The following is a 17977-nucleotide window of genomic DNA, read 5'->3' as shown; positions in this document are numbered from 1 at the left end:
CCCATTCCATCAGTCTAAATTTTAAAATTATTTTCATCCCTTTAGCTTTTCCTTTTAAATTTTCTTTTTTCAAAGTAGACAGACACTTTCTCTTCTTTCCCAAATTTTCATAGTCTGTCTCATTTCCTCTTTTTCTTTATTAACTCATTATTTTGGCTTCTTTTGTACTTCTCAGTCTTAAGTGACTCTCAAACATCTTTCTCTCTTGGCATCAGAAGTGTGTGGAGAGGCCACATCTGCAAACTGTTTATCTGGGTACAGAACTCAGGGGGAAAAATGACATTTCCCACCTGGCCCTAGGTTTCATGCATTATTTTGTCATCCATTAGGGCAGAAGGCAGTCATTATAGCTCAGGTTATGTGTCATTTTTTCTGTAAATTTAGCTTAGCCTGATTATTTTCCTCTCTTTCACCTAGTGAGAGGTAGTCATGCAAGAAAGAGAGAAATTAGAGGAGTGAGCAGGGAAAAGGAGTTGGCAGATGAGTGAACACAGGTCATCCACTAGCAGTTTCTTCTGCAGTAGATGAACTCATTTGTTTCTATTTCAGTTCTGTGAGTAGCTGTATTCTTCCAGTGTGAGAATAAATTATCAAGAAATATTTGAACTGCTAAGGTTCTACTTGTTCACTGTGTTCACAAAGAACAGCTGGAGGCTCTAATATTTTAGAATGTTGAGATATTAAAAATGCCTGAGCTGCTCTCTTGTTCTCCTTGCATGACCTCTCCAGCGGGGTCAGGCCTAGGATAGCACAATACCTCCAGGCTGTTGCCTCTTTAAGCTTCTTTCCCTGCTAAGTGATCAGTCATGCAGACAAAGGACATGCACTCCCTCCTTCTTTCTCCCAAGAGCCAACTTGCCAATTAGCTGAGTAAGGTCAGGGGCCAGTGGTTAATCACACACCTCTCATCTCACTTCACCCTCTCTGCTGATGGGTGAGGAGCGTGTAGTCAGGTGTATAAACTAAAAAGCCAGAATAAATTTAAGGGGGGCCTTTTATTTCTAGGTTACAGTAGAGGATGCATGCTGTTGTACTCATGTGCTTGTTGCTGCTGTTTGTCCTGCCTGCTTGAAAGTTCAGCACTTTGTGTTGTTTTTTGTAGCTGGGAGGGGAGGGTGAAGGAAGTGATTCTTCAGAAATTATGCCAAAGTTGAAAAGAAAGGCGTTACATGTACTTCTTATTATACAGCTAGATTCACTCAAAACTGATTCCTGAAATTTTCCTAAGAAAATCTGTGCCAGAAAGTGTGCAGCATGGGAGGCCTGATTCATTACTTGATAGTTGTAGAAGGCGTGGCCCTGATTTATTTATTTCTGGTTTTCTTTTTGTATTGGAGCTCAGAAGGTCTGCAATTGTGTTATGGGTCCCTTTTCCCCAGGACCAACTCAGGAAATCTTCTGTGGCAGTTAAAAGAAGAAAGTGTGATTCACTGTTTCTGCAAACCTCAGTGGCAGATTTTACACAGGGCATGTCTATTGTTTGATTTCCATTATAAGTCTAACTTTGATGTTGAATATACTGTGACCACCTTTAAAATCTTGTCAGTGTTAAGCCAGAGAAAGGTTGTTTTGTTGTAGTGTCTGTTTGTGTGACCTGAAAACTATTCCCAAAACTGGCCAGCCCATTTCACCAGAATTACTGATCAGGCTCCTGTACCTTCTGTTTTATTGTCCCTTTTGTTCCAGTTCCTCCCCATCTGGTGATCCCTTCCAATAAAATAAATGAAACACACAAAAATCTGAAGTGAAACCTGCTTACAGTTTACATTGCACATCAATCTTGTGCTGCTGTCATAGCTAGAAATGAGGAAAATTACCATTTAAAACTTCACACTGTATAGCAAACTAATCATCAGCACATCTCTCCTAATCCTCAAGTCTGAAGCACATGTTTTTTCAAGTTCTGTTCAGAATTGTGGAACCATAACTGAGACTACAGTTCTGGTATTGAAAAAGCCTTTTTAAGGCAGGGCAGATACTGAATACATTTGTCATAACAATGTTTGAATAGTAGAAGTATGAATGGAAGTTAACCTATTCTGTTATGTTGTTTTTATTGATAAATGTTTTGAATTGTAGTGATAAAAAAAAGCCTTTGGTCAGCTTTAGCAATTAAATAGATGTTGGTAAAAGCATAATACTATATATTTTAAATATTCTTAAGTGTTTTTTCAGATGTACTCTGTGGTATTAATAAATTTTTGGGCAGATCAAAGTGTAGATTTAATTTATTTTAAAGCAAAATAGATTTTCCTTCTTTAATTTCAGTCAATTCATGTAACATAATCAGATGCAGAACTGATACTCTTCAATCTTGCTGTGTAACTTAGGTTGTCATAAATGGAGATGCAGACAGTCATGTTATAGAGGGTCTGTTGCCTGACACAGAATATGAAGTTTCTCTGCTGGCAGTTTTTGATGACGAAAGTGAAAGCGAAGTTGTTGCTATTCTTGGAGCTACATGTAAGACAAACTCTTGATTGTAATTTTAAAAAATGTTTAAGTGATTGAAATTTGAGACATGCATCTTATATATAAAACATAGTTCATCTTGGGTAGCTATAATATTGAAGAATGTGGTGGTTCAGCAGCAGGGCTTTGCTGAGTAGTTTTTGCTTTACTAATTTAATATTATGTGATAGATGGCATTGAATCAAAATAGTGGTTTGGCTCCCTTTCTGAGATGTGATATTAATAACCTTTGGATCTGGGCAGATATTCTTCCATCCTTCATTTTAATATTTAGTCTTTGAATGGGGTTCCTTATGAGAAGATACATCAGATTTTGGAAAGGATTTGCGGTGAATGTTTTAAAGTAAATGATTTACAGGAATTTCCCTTAAGATGTTTGGCATTTTCAATTTACTCCCTTCTTATTTATGTAATTTATAGTCACTAGAGGTGAATTCACTCTCGGCTGAAATAATGGTCCAAAAAGCTTACACAGGCCTCCTGTGACATTGACATGAAGCAACAAAGATAAAACTTGATAATCATGTCCAATTTATTTTATAGTTTATTATCAAAACAATAGCCTGTATTTCAGGAAGATTACTCTATTCTCTTTTTATCAATAATTACTTGGATAAGTAAACAACCATATTTATGTGTAAATTCTAAATTTTATTTGTTTTTTGTAATTTAACTGCAGACCTAATTCTAAATCTTCTGTTGAAACAAGAAGCCCACACCCATCCAAATTATGTTGATACTTCCCAGTGTTGCTTTCTGTTTTTTTACATGGACAGAAGTAAAACACCCTTATAAAACTTCCAATTTAATTAATCAGACAACCTTAACAAATGGTCAAAGTGGAAGTCTATTATGCATAGTTCAGACAGAAATTTATGAAAATATACCCATTATTATTTGATTACACAGTTTGTATTTATGTCTTATCTGCAGATCTAAATGCTAACCCTGCAAATATATGTGCCTAAAGTAAACTAAATGAGTAATTTCCTTGTAGTATCTGAAATGTCTGAAGTGTGTGGGATACTTGTCACAGTTAGACATACATGAAAAATGCTGTGACTTCCCTGTTTGTTGAGCTGTTAGTGACCGAGTCCTGTTTTCCAGCTGCAAGTGCCACCACGGTGCCCAGCACGGTGACCAGCAGCAGCGCCGCAGCCGCTGAGCCCAGCACCGCAGGTAAGCTGAGCGAATGCCACAGCCCAAATCCGAGGGCGAAGCACTGCGGCTGCCCACAGGCAGCCCTGGGCTGGGGCAGAGCTGTGCTGCTGCTGAGGTGCCCCGAAGGGAAGGCAGGGCACTGCTGAGGGGTGCACACTGTGCACGCTGTGCTGCTCTGCACCCGTCCCTGCCTGGCCAGCCTCCCGCACACACCTGGATCAGGAGCCAGCCCCTTACGCCGGGCAGGGACTCTGAATGGTATTACTTCAGAGTACAGAGACTGATTTGGAGAATTCACCTAGAATTTCTCTTTCCCTTTATAAATGTGAGACTGGGAACTCTTTTCGAATTTTGCTTAGTTTTGAGTATTCTCTTTCTTTTCCCTGTAATTAGAAATTGACTTTTAATGAACAGCATTTCTGAGTTATTTCCCTTCTGTAGCATTCTAGCTTGGATTATTTTAAAGTTCCATAAACTGAGTAAGATAAACAAAGCAGATGGGATATTATATGTTAATAGAAGTGTAGGATAGCTATTATTATTATAAGTGATTACAGTTTTTATATTTTTAAGCCTAAATATGACTGAGCTATATGGTTTTGCCTACTGTGGATCTTCAGAGCCACCATGACTTCAGGAGAGCTTGCAGCTACTTGGTGATAATCAGAAAAATATAAAAATGGTATTAAATCTAAAAACTCAGGAGAGAAAATATTAATTAAATATTTCTGGGTTTAGTTTTTCGAACAGGAGTCAGAAATCTTGTTATAGATGATGAAACAACCTCAAGTCTGAGGGTGACATGGGACATTTCTGACTACAGTGTTCAGCAGTTCCGAGTGACCTACCTCACTGCAGAAGGTGACCGTGCTGAGGAAGCAGTAAGAATGGTCTGTATGGGTTTGGTTATTGGCTTCACAAGCTTCTTTAATAATTGCTAAGACATGATATCTTATTATATGACAATTTTGTTGCAATTAGTAAGGGATCAATATTTGATATTACTGTGAGCTTGAACTTCAAAGTTCTAATTGCACAGCACGTGGCACTGCAGACAACAGCAATTGAATGTAAGATCAAGGTCCATCACACAAATGTTTAATGAGCTCACAGTTAAAAGAGGAGCTGGCTGTCTCTTTTTTCCTGTACTTTTTTAAATTCATACAAGTTGTATTTTTATTTTTAATTTTATTTTTTACTCCTAGTCATTCTTCTATCCTGAGATTGTGTTTTAATGACACTTAAATATTTGTACTGTCTTAAACAATTTTCGTTTTCCTCTCCCTCTCCCTCTTTTAGTATCCAATGACTACTATGTTAAAATGAAATTAAAACTGTAAGAAAGGTATTAAAATTGTGACTATCAAAATGACAGTACAGCTGACTCAAAAGTTCATTAAATAAAATTATAAAACTGTATTATTAGGTAGGTATCTTGACTTTATTGTCACAAATTATTTAATTTTAAATACACTCTCAAGCCTTATTATCTTTAGTCACAATTCAGCAAATAGATTAACCACATTTCATCTTTGAAATTAATCAGGTGCATAAATATTTTACTGAAAAAGGATTTATGTAAGATTATACTTAAAATTTGGCACATTTTAATTGAAGGAATGTATTTTACCATGTGGCTTCAAGCACCTGAGAGGCGCTCAACAGATGTCAATAAAACAACACAGATGTTCAATTTTAGGAGAGTGCTTATATTCTTAGTACAATTTTTAGGCAGAAACCAAAAGTTTTGTGGAATTTGGGCTTACATTTTCTATAGCGTGACAGTTCTGTGGTGAGCACTTACATTTTTTGGCTCTGATTTCAGTGATATAAGTTTCAGTTACTCCTCCCTGTCCATAAAAATATTAATAAGCTTTATAATTCCTGATGCAATTGGCTGAAAATCAGGGACTAGAAAATGTAATAGAATACAGAGGGGTCAAGCTCTAAATTGCATATGTGTTCTTGCTTGTGCTGTACATACTGGAAAGATCAAATTTTTTCTCTTCTTTAAAGCCAAAAATGTTTCTCATTGCTGAAAGCCATATTGATCTGTGGAAGATTATGCACATGTGGAGAGGAGAGTTCTCAATGTTTGCATCCACTGTTCTAAAAACTAAAAAAATTAGTTGGATTTTTTCAGAAACTTGGTTTGTGTGTTTTGAATGCATGTGTATGGAAGAGGAACATGGAAATCTTTCAAGAACATTTATTAATGGTTTAAGTTCAGTTTTGATCAAAGAATGAAGCACTTTGACAAGTATCAACACCTGGGTGCACTAGATAAATTTCCTTCTTTGTATCACTTGCCAAAACTAGAAGTATTTTGAATGAATCCTGGAGGGTTAAACTGGTGAGACCTTTCTTGAGGATATGCTTCAAATCTTTGCCATCATCACATGCATCAGTGCTCTTTGAAATAACAAAAAGCTTTTATAGACCTATTTCTTTGCTTTTCCCCCATGAGTTTGAAGGATTTATGCTTCTCTCAACTTCTTGCCAAATCCTTGTAGTTGCTGGCTCAGGTGACAGATTCGCAAAATGGACTTGAGCCAGGGAATGTCCAAAATGTGACGTTGGACCCTGGGACTTGCTTCCAGCAGCATCACTTCAGAGCACAGATCTCTGCACAGGAAACATAGGAATAGTTTCTCTTCTTTACCATGCCCATACCATGTAATGTAAGTGGCTCCCATACAGGCTTGGGAGGCTCCCTGAGATTAAATTTTACTGGTGAGTTAAGCAATTGCAAGGCTTTGCTTGGCACTCCTGCCACCACTATTGTGATACTGGTTTTTGAGGCTCTAGCTAAAATACAATAATCTATTCAAGAGTTTTAGAACTAGCTGCTTATAGGGAAACCTGTCACTGTGCTTAGTTCAGCACGCTGAAACATGTACTCTAAACCAAAAAATTGTTTGGAGGAATTTCTACAGCTGCTCTACTACCAGGTTGTCTGGTTGGATTTTTCTTGCAGATCTTCCATGTTCCCTGGCAGATTGGGATCCTGTGGTATTTGTGGGATGCCATCCTACTTCCTCTCCTAAATAGCTGCCTTCATTTGCTTGTCTCCAGACTAGATGCAGACAGGAAAAACATTTTTTATTCCTGCTTGCTCAGTTCAATGCTTCCAGATCTCATAACCTGATTTTCCTTCCTCCCAGGGATGGAGGATTTTTGTCTCCAGAGAGCAAAACAATCAGCCTTTGTCACCAGGCTTCAGAAAAATCTAAATATGTCCAGAATAAATACATCAAGAGGATGTATTTTGTCTATACAGTAAAATAATTTAAATATTTATGATCCAAACAGTACCAGTGATTTATGGACCTGCAGTGGCTCATAGGTTTAATATAAAACAGTGTTATCTCATAGGAGCATTTCCATTATTTTCTTTTGGTGTAATGGTAGATCTGTTAAAAGGGTGAATAATGTAGTGATTTTATTTTAATGTAGAGCATCACTAATATTTGAAAATGCAAGTTATATAGCAATGGTAGTGGAATGTGTTGTCAAAGGCTATGTAAGATAAAGTGGTTTGGCTCTAGTCATTGAGCTTCATTTGTTTCTGCATTTTCTGACCCTCCAGGTAATGGTGCCTGGCAGACAAAACACTCTTCTACTTCACCCTCTGCTGTCTGATACAGAATACAAAGTTACTGTAACCCCGGTCTATTCTGATGGGGAGGGAGTCAGTGTCTCGGCTCCTGGCAAAACTTGTAAGTACAAACTTTCCGCCTGTCTTTGGCCAGGATGTGCATGAATAAAGGCTTACTCTTTGTAGCCTTTTTTCTTTGGCTGTAGAAATGTATTTTAGGATAAATGTGGGCTTATTTTGCATGACTTATATGACTCAAATTTTAAATTAATCTCAGTTGATTGATTTATAAACAATGGGTTTCTTCTAAAATACAAGCTGTATTTTATATTCAAATACTCTGAGTTTGCAGAAACTTGTTCAGTAATAGAGCTGGTAAATGCTTGATAACCAGCCCACCAAGGGCAAGCCAACTAATACAGAAAGAAAGTAAACAAAACCTGCTGAGATGGTGTTGAACCAACCATTGTACTGTTAGATTTTCTTTTGTGTGAGATCATTGCTTTCTAAGGGTCATAGGAAATGCTGCTGAACTGTTTATAAAAAGTGATTGCATTATCTCCAGAGTTCTGACCAAGTACCAAAAGATTACTCAGCTGTAGCTTAAGCTTCCTCTCTTCTGTATATTGTAAAAAATCCTTTCATTGTGCATTTGTAGTCATGATAGTATAATTTTATTGAAATGTTCTCCTAATTTGCATAATTTGTCTTAATTGAAGTGCTATTTATGCAGAGACTTAAATCACTTGTAAATAAGTCCTTTGATTCCATCCTACAGAATTAAGTGCTCAAAAGACCATGATTTATACATTAGTCTGCTTGGATTGGAATAAACTATACAATGTATAATTATCTCTAAATTACCTTACATTTTTAGGAAACAAAAGTGAATTTTTTTAAAAGAAATGTATGAAAAAATTTTGGAATTAATTCAAAAATTCATTGTTTGTTGATCAAAGTTTGTGGTTAATTAATTGAGTAATACAAAGAATGAATTTGATTAAGAGTTTCATCCTGATAATTTTACATGTAAATCTGAGACTAATGGGTATCACACTTTTTGTATCTGCATATCTTGATTTTTCTGTATAAACTTGTATGAGATAAACTTGTAAAATCCCAGTGTGGTTTCTTTTCAGTGCCCCTGTCTGCTCCCAGGAATTTACGTGTCTCAGAGGAGTGGTACAACAGATTACGAATCAGCTGGGATGCCCCACCTTCAGCAACAATGGGTTACAGGGTTGTCTACAAACCTGTCAACAGTGAGTTTTTACACTGATTTTTTTGGGGTTATGTCTGACTGAACATTATTTTTCACTCAATTTTGTTCTTAAAACTATCAGTTGCAGCTACAGCCTTGAAAGTGTTATTAACTTTGGTGCCTCATATTTTTGAATATGAAAGTTTGATAATCACAGAATGATGCAGGTTGGAAAGGATCTCTGGAGATCATCGAGTCTTCCTCATGAACAGGACAGGTCCAGCTTGGAACAGGTTTCAGTGGACCCTGACCAATTGAATTTATAATATCTCCAAGGATGGAGATTTTTAAACTTCTCTAAGTATCTCTCCCAGCTTTTGACTACTGTCACTGGCAGTGGCTTTGCTAATATATGATAAAAATTTTCCATGTTGCAAAATTTTTCTTTTTTCTTCTACATTTTCCTGTTTGCCTCTGAAGACATTCTGTCTGTGTCTTCTCTACCACCTTGCATAAAGTAGGTGTTGGCAGAAGTAGATTTCCCCTTAGACTTCCCATCCTAAGGCTGATTAATCCCAGCTCTTTCAGTCTGTGTTTTTTCACTTTATCATGACTCTGTTGCAGAGAATATGATTGCTTTTTCCTGTTCCTCCCTTCTGTATTCTACTGTTTTTCAACTTCCCTCCCCTCACAATAAAAGGTTTTCACTTCTTCTCAGACACTTGACATTTTATGCATTGTCCCTTTTGTGTGTGCTGCATCCTTTGCCTGCCTGTACCTTGCAGCTGGACAAGACATCCAGAATCCTTCAAATTTCTTTAGAAAAACAGGATCCTCTATTGACAGCAAATCACAGACATGTGACCATTAAGGGGCTAAAGTACTGTCCAAAGGCAATACTGCTGACTGGTTTCTGAAGTGTATCCAGAACAACTAGGGGAGGTGATGAAGGAGCTGTTTGAGATTCTGACTTGGGAAAGTTTCATTCTTTTCTATTTTCATTATCATTTTTGCAGTTTTAAATGATGCTGTTGTATAAGAAGCCCTGAGTGACTGTAGTGCTGGCTGGCATCTGCTGCCCCCCATGTTGGTCCTGGCACACGACCAAACTGGGGAGATATTTGGCTGCCCCTTTAGAGCAGTAGTAATTCACTGAAGCAGAGCAAAAGGTTTTTAATAGAACCAGTGTCTAGCTCTGCCTTAATGAATCCCACTGCTGAATTTCCTAAGTGTGTTTGTTGTGTCTTCTTTCCATGCAAGGATTGAGGAGAATGTCTTTGTGTATGGTTAAAAAAAAGGCAAAAAATATTAACTTTATGAACACTTATATTTTTTTCTAATTTAGTGGATGATCAAATGATTTTCTAATATATTTCTTTTTTTTTTGCAGCTCCTGGTCCTGCATTGGAGACCTTTGTAGGGGATGATATTAATACTATTCTCATCCTAAATCTCTTCAGTGGAACGGAGTACAGTGTTAAAGTATTTGCTTCATACTCAACAGGCTTCAGTGATGCCCTAACAGGCGTGGCCAAAACCTGTAAGAATGATTTCATGCTGCTCAGATCTCTACAAGCTGGTTTTCCTTACAACTGTGGCTTTCTGCAGTTCCCTGAATAAATTTTCACATGGAAGACGTTACTTTGTTTTCCTGAAATGAAAGTCTCTCTTTCTATGAGACTATACCAGGCTTTTAAGTGCTCTGCTGGATGTTAGCAAGACAGGAATCATAAAGCAGTTATAATTTATCAGCCAAAAATATATTTGCCTAGTAGTATATGTAAATTTCCTTCATGAAAAGTCTATTTAGTATATTTTTTCTAGCTCCATATATAATATTATTTGCTCTTTAGATAGCTAAAGCTCAATTTTTAAATTAGATTTTGACAGAAATACTGCTGTTATTATGATACTTTTATACTTATTTGTAAGAACTAAACTTTTTAGCAGTGTTCATTATTTAGTTTTAAGTAAATTGCCTAAAGTTCTAAACTTTTGTTTTTTAAGTTCATTGCTTTTAAAAATTCTTCTTTTAGATTTTCTTGATGTTTTTAAGCAGCTATGGACATTATTTGTTAAAAATGAATTGGCACTGGTTTCACTGTAATAATTTTGTCATTTTTTTTCTTTCATGTCTTATTAGAGGTATAAAACTAATTTTGTCGTATTTAATTTTCAGTGTATTTGGGAGTGATGAATTTGGATTCCTACCAAGTCCGCATGACAAGTCTGTGTGCTCAGTGGCAGCTTCACAGACATGCTACTGCTTACAGGGTAGTTATAGAGTCACTCGAGGGTAAGTTACTAAATAATTTGACCTGCAGCTACAGCCCAACCCAGAGAATTGAATTGCATAGAAATTGTATGCAGTTAGACCTGTAGACTGGCTTCTGAAGTACTGGAAATGATGGACACAAGAGAGGTGTGTACACAGTGACAGTTTCAGAATGGGGTAGCATCCCTGTCCTTTTATGTCAAACATGTTGATAGCTTGTGCATTTTATGTCAGGAACTTGGATCTATCAGTAGAAGAAGGGTGATTACCTGAGTTTTTCACTGCTGTGAGGAACAGAAGATGGATAAGGATGCATCAAAGTTTGTAAATATACCACCAGCAGTAGCTTTCTATGATTAGGACAGACAGGAGAAGAGGGCAGAAAGGTAGCAAAGCTCTGAATGAATCCAGACCATGCCCACAGAATCAGAACAATGTCCACTTTTGTTTGTTCTCATTCTATTGATGCTTCTTTGTAGTTCATAGTAGTAATGTTACTCATATGGATAAACATGACACAGTTTTATGCAGTCACACAAGAAGTTTTGATGCTTTTAGCACAGCATATCTAGAGGGTAAATGACAGCCTCTTCAGCCTCACTGATTGTCAGGTGTAGCCAGAAGACATTTTGTGACTGTTTGTGCAGAACAGCTCTCTTATCCAGAGCAGACATCAGCGCTCTTCTGACAGGCGGCAAATGAAAACCTGGGATAACTTGAGAGAAGTGCAGTTAGGAACACTTAATGGGCTGTGTTAAAGGTGTCATGGACAGTAACACTGATCATGTGGCAAAAAAGGCATGACCTTTCTGTGCAGTGGCAAGTGGATGGTGATAAGGTTTATTTGAAGCCCTGAAATACAGACAAGCTATTCAGATAGCAGAGATCTTGGCTCACACAAGACAGCACAGACATCCCTCTCACCTGGGAGTTAGCCAACACCCTACTTTCCTCATATAGAACTGCCAGAATTTAGCTGAGCTGAAAGCACCTAAATGTGAGCAGAACAACCTAGAGTGTGAACAAATATTTCTTAATAATATATATCCTGAAGGGATTTGACTGTCAAATTGGGTGTGTGTCTGGTTCAGGCATCAAATATTTTTACACTAGTGTAACACCTGATAAGCATTAAGTGGCTATTTGTCATTTTTTATACACTCTGTAAAATGTGAGATCAATTGCTTGTATTTCACTTCTTCCTGATGCAGATTTTAAATGGTGATAAAGTTTTTCTTGTTATTAAAACATGCCTTATGCTATTTCCAGTACACAGCCTTTTTCTATTGTCAGTGTATTTTCCAATGCAGGATTTAGCAGAATCAGTTTTGGAACCCTGTAAATGCTATCCCTTAACCATTTTGCAAAGTGGCTACTAGTGAAAGCTGGAATATGATATCTGGTTCAGTCTCTTTTGTTGTGCCCAAGCACATTATATATGCCGAGAACCAGAGAAATAGACAAAGGATACCATAGAATTTCATAATGCAACAATTTCTAGTTAGACTCTCATAATTTAGGACTAGATCCAAAGCCTGTTCATGACAGTGTTAGTGATTTTTATTGCCTTCAGTGCATGGGGAAAAATTAATCTTTTTTTTCCTGAAGATGTTTGACACATTCCTCAGCTCCTACTTAGTATGAAGAATGAAATGTTACAGAGACTTCTGCACAGAGGTCATTTTCCAAAAGTAAGGCAGCATGTAGTTTATTAACTTATGCCAACCTCTTACTCTTCATATGCTGTCATGTACTCTTCTTATTTATTATTTAAATCATATCATTCAATAAAACAGTAAAAAAAAAAGAGCTTTCATGGTTTCTTCTGTAATTCCAGATGGAAAAAAGCAAGAAGTAAATCTTGGTGGAGGGACACCTAGACATTGTTTCTTTGAGCTGATGCCTGGAACCAAATATAAAATCAGTGTTCATACACAGCTTCAGGAGCTGGAGGGCCCTGCTGTGAGCATCATGGAGACAACATGTGAGTAAAACAGAGGAGACAGAGTTCAGCCAGCTGCAAAAATTGCTTTTCTTGGGTTCTGCCCTTTGCCCACACATGTGCTATTCCTACAGTTTCCTTTAGCTCAGCTATTAATTTTCCAAGTACATTGTGACTCCACCACAGATGTGCAGGATTCTTACACCACTGCTCTGAAGTAATTGTTAAGCCACATTCAGCAACTCTATTGGACTTCTAATGAGAATGAGACAGGGAGGATGGTTTAGTTTTCTTCATAAAAAGTCCCACAGTGGGATACTCAGAATATCTATGACCTTGGGAAAACAAGAACAACAACAACAACCAAACAAAAAACAAAACAAAAAAACAGAAAAATAAGCAAACAGAAAGTTCTGTTCCTGCAACTCTTGTTATTTAGTAAAATTAACTAGTGTTTGAATAATTTACAGATAAATGAGACCTCAAAACCCAATTAAAGTGTTTTGAAACAAAAAAACCAACCAGACTTTTAAATTACTAGTTGTAGTTATACAAGCAAAAAAACCCCAATCCTCACAGCTGTTTATGAAGGCAAGATGCTGCTGCCATGAATTCAAAATACTACAAAATAAAATATGGGACTACTAGAATGAATATTTTATCTTTTTTGAGCCCATTTACAATTTCAGCATTACCTATCTTCTCATATTATATTGCTATACACCACAATGCTCTTCCCTTTCTCTCAGGGTAGAAAGTGTTTGTACTTTTCTTCTTTTCCTCCCACATTTATGGTTTCACATAGGAAAAACTTGCACAGATGCATGACTCCAATTCCTCCTAGTCCAGAACACATTCTCTGAGCAGTGAGCAAAAAGCCAAGCTTTTCCTGCTCTTTGGGGAATTGTGTTTAGTGTACTCTGCAGGTCAGGGAGCTAGGAGACATGAGGAAGAGTACACCTTGGGCCATATGTCCATTTGAAAATGATGGTTTGTGATAATTTCTCTAAACTATTGTTTCACCTGTAAGGGAAACAGTCTTCAGGATGACCTGCATCTCTTTGGTGCTGAGAGCAGCCTTTAAAGTCATTTTACAGCAGCTGTGACCCTTTTTTAGTGGGTCTGGTCCTGGATTGCTGTGGCCATGGAGGTCCTGGGCACTACTTCTGTGTAGGTGTCTCAGTCCCAGCCCTTTCTTTTGCTGAAGCCATTGGGAAACTCCCAATCAGCTACAGTGGGATGCAGACATGTAATGAATACTGTTGGCACTGATCTTTCCCAAATGTAGGTTCCTTTTCTCAGGCTGCCCTAACTCTCTCCATTGCCTATAAATGTAACTTAGGCGGTACAGAGAATAAATTTAGTCTTACTTAAAAGACTGATGTTCATAAGAAGGCACCTGTGCCTTTTTATGCTAAATGCATTGAATGAAAATGGGGAAAAAAACCCCTTGAATGAATGTGGAAGCTTTTTCTCCCATAGGGTTGTGGAAGTCAATGCATATGCATTTTATCTCTGAGAGTTCAGCTGGGCTGTATTGAAAGGTGCTAAATAAAGCTGTTGCATTCAGAAAAGCTGTCAATTCACCTAGGTCACTGCAAGGTTGAAATTCCAATGTCAATTTTCAGGAGAAGAGTGAGGGGCACTTTCAGAAACTATAAAGCAACTTTAGTAGAAGTTGCTGCAGGCAACAGAGCCACAGTCCTGTTAGAATTGGGGTCAGAGCTGCGTTTCTGTCTGGAAGCATAACAAATTCTTTGACCAAGTTCAGAAAAGTCATCATCAGGGCAGACTGTGATCTGCTTTGAGTGGCTTGCTTTTCCTCTCTGTCTTTGCATTTTGGATTGTAGGACTGAGATATTCTTCCTTCCAGAGTGAATAAAAACCTACTTTCTGTAACTGAGGACTTTTGTTGAGAAAGGAGGACATAGACCTTTATCAAAATGAGTTATGGATCCTAGGTCAAGAATAGTGCTGACACATAGTCTGCTACACTGGAGAATCTCAAAAAGGGGCAGTTCCAGTAGTAGTTCAGTTGTAGTATTGTGTCATTCATACTGCATATACAGCCACTAATTGTTTTGCATTAAAAATATTCTCTTTCAGGTGATATTTCTTGCATGCACTCACCTATGTTTACCTCCAATTGCATAATGAGTGGATTAGGGATAATTAATTATTTTCATGTGGAAATGAGTAGAAAATGCTGTTTATTAAAGATATTGGGCTTTTACCCATGTTTGAATATTCCTTCTTTTATTCTCCAGTACCATTTCCTACTCAACCACCAACAACACCTTCAACACCACCCCCACCACCTACAATCCCACCTGCAAAAGAGGGTAAGTGCTACCTGTGTGAGTTTATAGTAATCTTAAAGTGTTGATGCAATGTTTTTCTACTTCTGACGGTATTTTAGACTTGTGGGGAGCAGATCCCACAAGGCATTTGCTGTAGAAACACTATTAAGGCAGCTGGCTTAAATTTAATGAGCCAAAAATCTGACCTCATTGTTGTACTGTTAAAATTTGCTGAAGGGGTGGTTAACATATGTGACACTTCCTTTTTCCACAACTCCTAAACTATACATATTTTGCAACTGAAGCAGACAGTTTAATTATCCTAGGATAATTAAACTTCAAAAGCAGCATTATTTTTAAATATGTCTACTTTAGGTAATGTGAAAAGTATGGGCCATATTCAGACTCTCCTCTTTAAATACAGACTTCCTTTTATTATTATTTGAAGGTGTCACATTTTGTACAGAGGCATATAATATTTCTGTGAGAGGAGCAGTATTGGTGGAGACTGAGGATCAGATGCATCAGCTTGAAGTCTGTGGACCAAACTGATGTATATATGGAGACTTTAACCCACAAGTACAGGGCAAAAAGACCTTGTATGTGTGTGTGTTTAGAACTACATAGGAGCAGAAAATGAGGGGGTTTTGTTAGCCAAGGAGTAATCAACAGAAGATGAAAAATACAGGTTTATATCTTCTTGTTCTATTCTCTGGATTTAGATGAAATATGATGATGAAATATGTTGAAAAACCTAACTTTGCTTTGAGACAGTTTACTTCTGACCCCAAGCAATGGACTTGGATTTCTGAGAAGTGCTGGAGGCTCCCAGTTCCCATGAAAGAGTGAGCAACTTGTGTGAGCAAATGTACAGCTCTTGCAGGCCATTTTGCATAAGAACATGCTGGAATCAGATGAGATGGTGAAACCTGCATGGCTCCAACACAGTGCAGTTAAAGTGCATTAGACACTGCAGACCTTAGGGTAACTAATGAATATTTTCCCAGTGGGAACCTCCACAGTTGAAATTCTGTCAGCTTGCTTACTGTGTCATTTTAGGAGTCTGGCATTGTATGAGTTAATGTGTGACTTTACATTAAAACCTAAATAAAAATAGAAATGATAGGCCAGACTTAAAAGAACCATTGAAAGGAGTTCTGTGATAGGATCTGTTGGTGCAGACAATTCTCCCTTGCAGAACTCAGCTGGTTCTGCACCTGCACTGAAGTCAATGCCAACAGGTCTGTTGGCTAAAGCTAACATTATGAGCTAACATGTATTAACTAACATTAAACAAGGGCTTTTCATGATGGTTGCATTTTCTTAAGTGATTATTGAGCTTTCATGAGGAGTTGAGGCATTGCTCTAATTCCAAAATTCTTGCTTTCTTCCTCAGTGTGCAAAGCAGCCAAAGCTGATCTGGCATTCCTGGTGGATGGGTCATGGAGTATAGGAGATGACAATTTCAATAAGATAATTAACTTCCTTTATAGCACTGTGGGAGCTTTGGATAAAATTGGTCCTGATGGAACACAGGTAATCAACGTGTGCAGAGATGGAGGGTGCATGGACTTGACAGGGTATTTTAGACTAGACCAGAAGTGAAATGAATCAAGAAATAACTGGCATCATTTCACACTTCAGTGAAAATATAAACTGCTCTAGGTCAGTATCTTTTTTCAATATCTTTTTATGCACACCATATGTTAAAATTCTCAATATAAATTTTGGTAGCATGAGGTCTAAGTATCATTTCAGTCTCCTCTAATTCTAATGACATTTAAATTTGTTAATGTTTTTGATACTCATTGTAGTGTTTATTTATAAGTAAACTAAAAATGGCATTGATAAGGAAAATTAAAGGTTCTGTTATTTTAAATCTCTCACTCTACAGAATCTACAGTGCTCGAAATAAAATTTGCAACGATTGTTCCATTTATGTATTTGTTTAGAGACGTGCTCCAGAATATATTAATGGCAAATACATTACTGTTTTAAGTGTTACCTGTATAATATGTGGTTTGGGATCTCACTGGAAATTAATTTTAACTTGTGCAACCCTGAAGAATACTTAGTTTTTACTATTTCTTGCTATACACCTATTTTTCCGGAATATAGTTAATGGTGCTTCAGAAACTTTGTCACAAGTTTAAACACAATAGTTCCTTTTAAATCAGGGGCATGACTTCTGGAATATGAAAATCAATATATGCTTTGTGAATTGTGGTAGTTTAGTGTACAGGATTGTAATACAGGGTCTTAACTCAGTAGTGTCATATTTGACAGAGGCAATATTTCAAAATATATTCCTGAATCTTTCTATTACTTGCTTCATTCTTGCTCCCTAGTTTAAGTTACTTATGTGCAGTTATTAATTCATGGACTCTGAATTAAGTCCCAGCAGCTCTGAGTATGAATAACTGCACACATGTGAGCAGCTGTAACCAGGATTTTGCTTTTGGGGCTTGACTGAGGGTGCTTCTGCCAAAGTGGGTATTAATGTTCTCATCCTGTTTGCTGCAAAATGAAACCAGAAAGTGTTAGATGGTTGCCAAGGTTGCAGAGAGTAAAATTGAACTTTGTTTAGTGAAAGCTTTCTTAAAGAGGAAAAAAGTCTGGCTTCAATTTAAAGATGAAGCAAAGTTACAAGATAAATCCTTGTTTTAAGTGTTTAGATTCACTTACTTTTTGCTTGCACAGTGGGTGGTGCTTTTGTAATGAGCATCTTCTATGTGCACAGGTGGCAATAATTCAGTTTACTGATGATCCCAGGACAGAATTTAAATTGAATGCATACAAAACAAAAGAGACTCTTCTTGAAGCTATTCAGCATATAGCATACAAAGGAGGAAATACAAAAACAGGTGAGAAAGGATGTGCTTGTATTGCAGATTTTTTTCCCTGCTTCTCTAAGGAGTATTTATTTCTCATTTGCTAAATGGTTTAATTAATCACTGCAAAATCAGTGATAACATGCTGGCTCCACACTGTAGATGAAAGACTGGGCTCTGAAATTAGAAAGTCTTTG

The 17977-nt window shown here is 37.2% G+C and overlaps 1 protein-coding gene across 1 annotated transcript in view; it reads left to right on the top strand.

Moving 5' to 3' along the window:
- COL14A1 (collagen type XIV alpha 1 chain) overlaps positions 1-17977 on the top strand; it is a 109575-nt gene that overhangs the window by 50104 nt on the left and 41494 nt on the right. Inside the window, exons 17-27 of the mRNA XM_021546489.3 lie at positions 2331-2463; positions 3580-3651; positions 4372-4523; positions 7223-7352; positions 8371-8493; positions 9823-9972; positions 10612-10728; positions 12545-12691; positions 14917-14991; positions 16346-16485; positions 17690-17813. Coding sequence (XP_021402164.1) covers positions 2331-2463; positions 3580-3651; positions 4372-4523; positions 7223-7352; positions 8371-8493; positions 9823-9972; positions 10612-10728; positions 12545-12691; positions 14917-14991; positions 16346-16485; positions 17690-17813 — 1363 coding nt within the window. The remainder of the gene's footprint in view (positions 1-2330; positions 2464-3579; positions 3652-4371; positions 4524-7222; positions 7353-8370; positions 8494-9822; positions 9973-10611; positions 10729-12544; positions 12692-14916; positions 14992-16345; positions 16486-17689; positions 17814-17977) is intronic.

Source organism: Lonchura striata, chromosome 1 (assembly GCF_046129695.1).
Source record: "Lonchura striata isolate bLonStr1 chromosome 1, bLonStr1.mat, whole genome shotgun sequence".
Taxonomy (NCBI): domain Eukaryota; kingdom Metazoa; phylum Chordata; class Aves; order Passeriformes; family Estrildidae; genus Lonchura; species Lonchura striata.
Note: the sequence above shows the minus strand (reverse complement) of the source record. Positions and strands in the feature narration are given on the sequence as shown.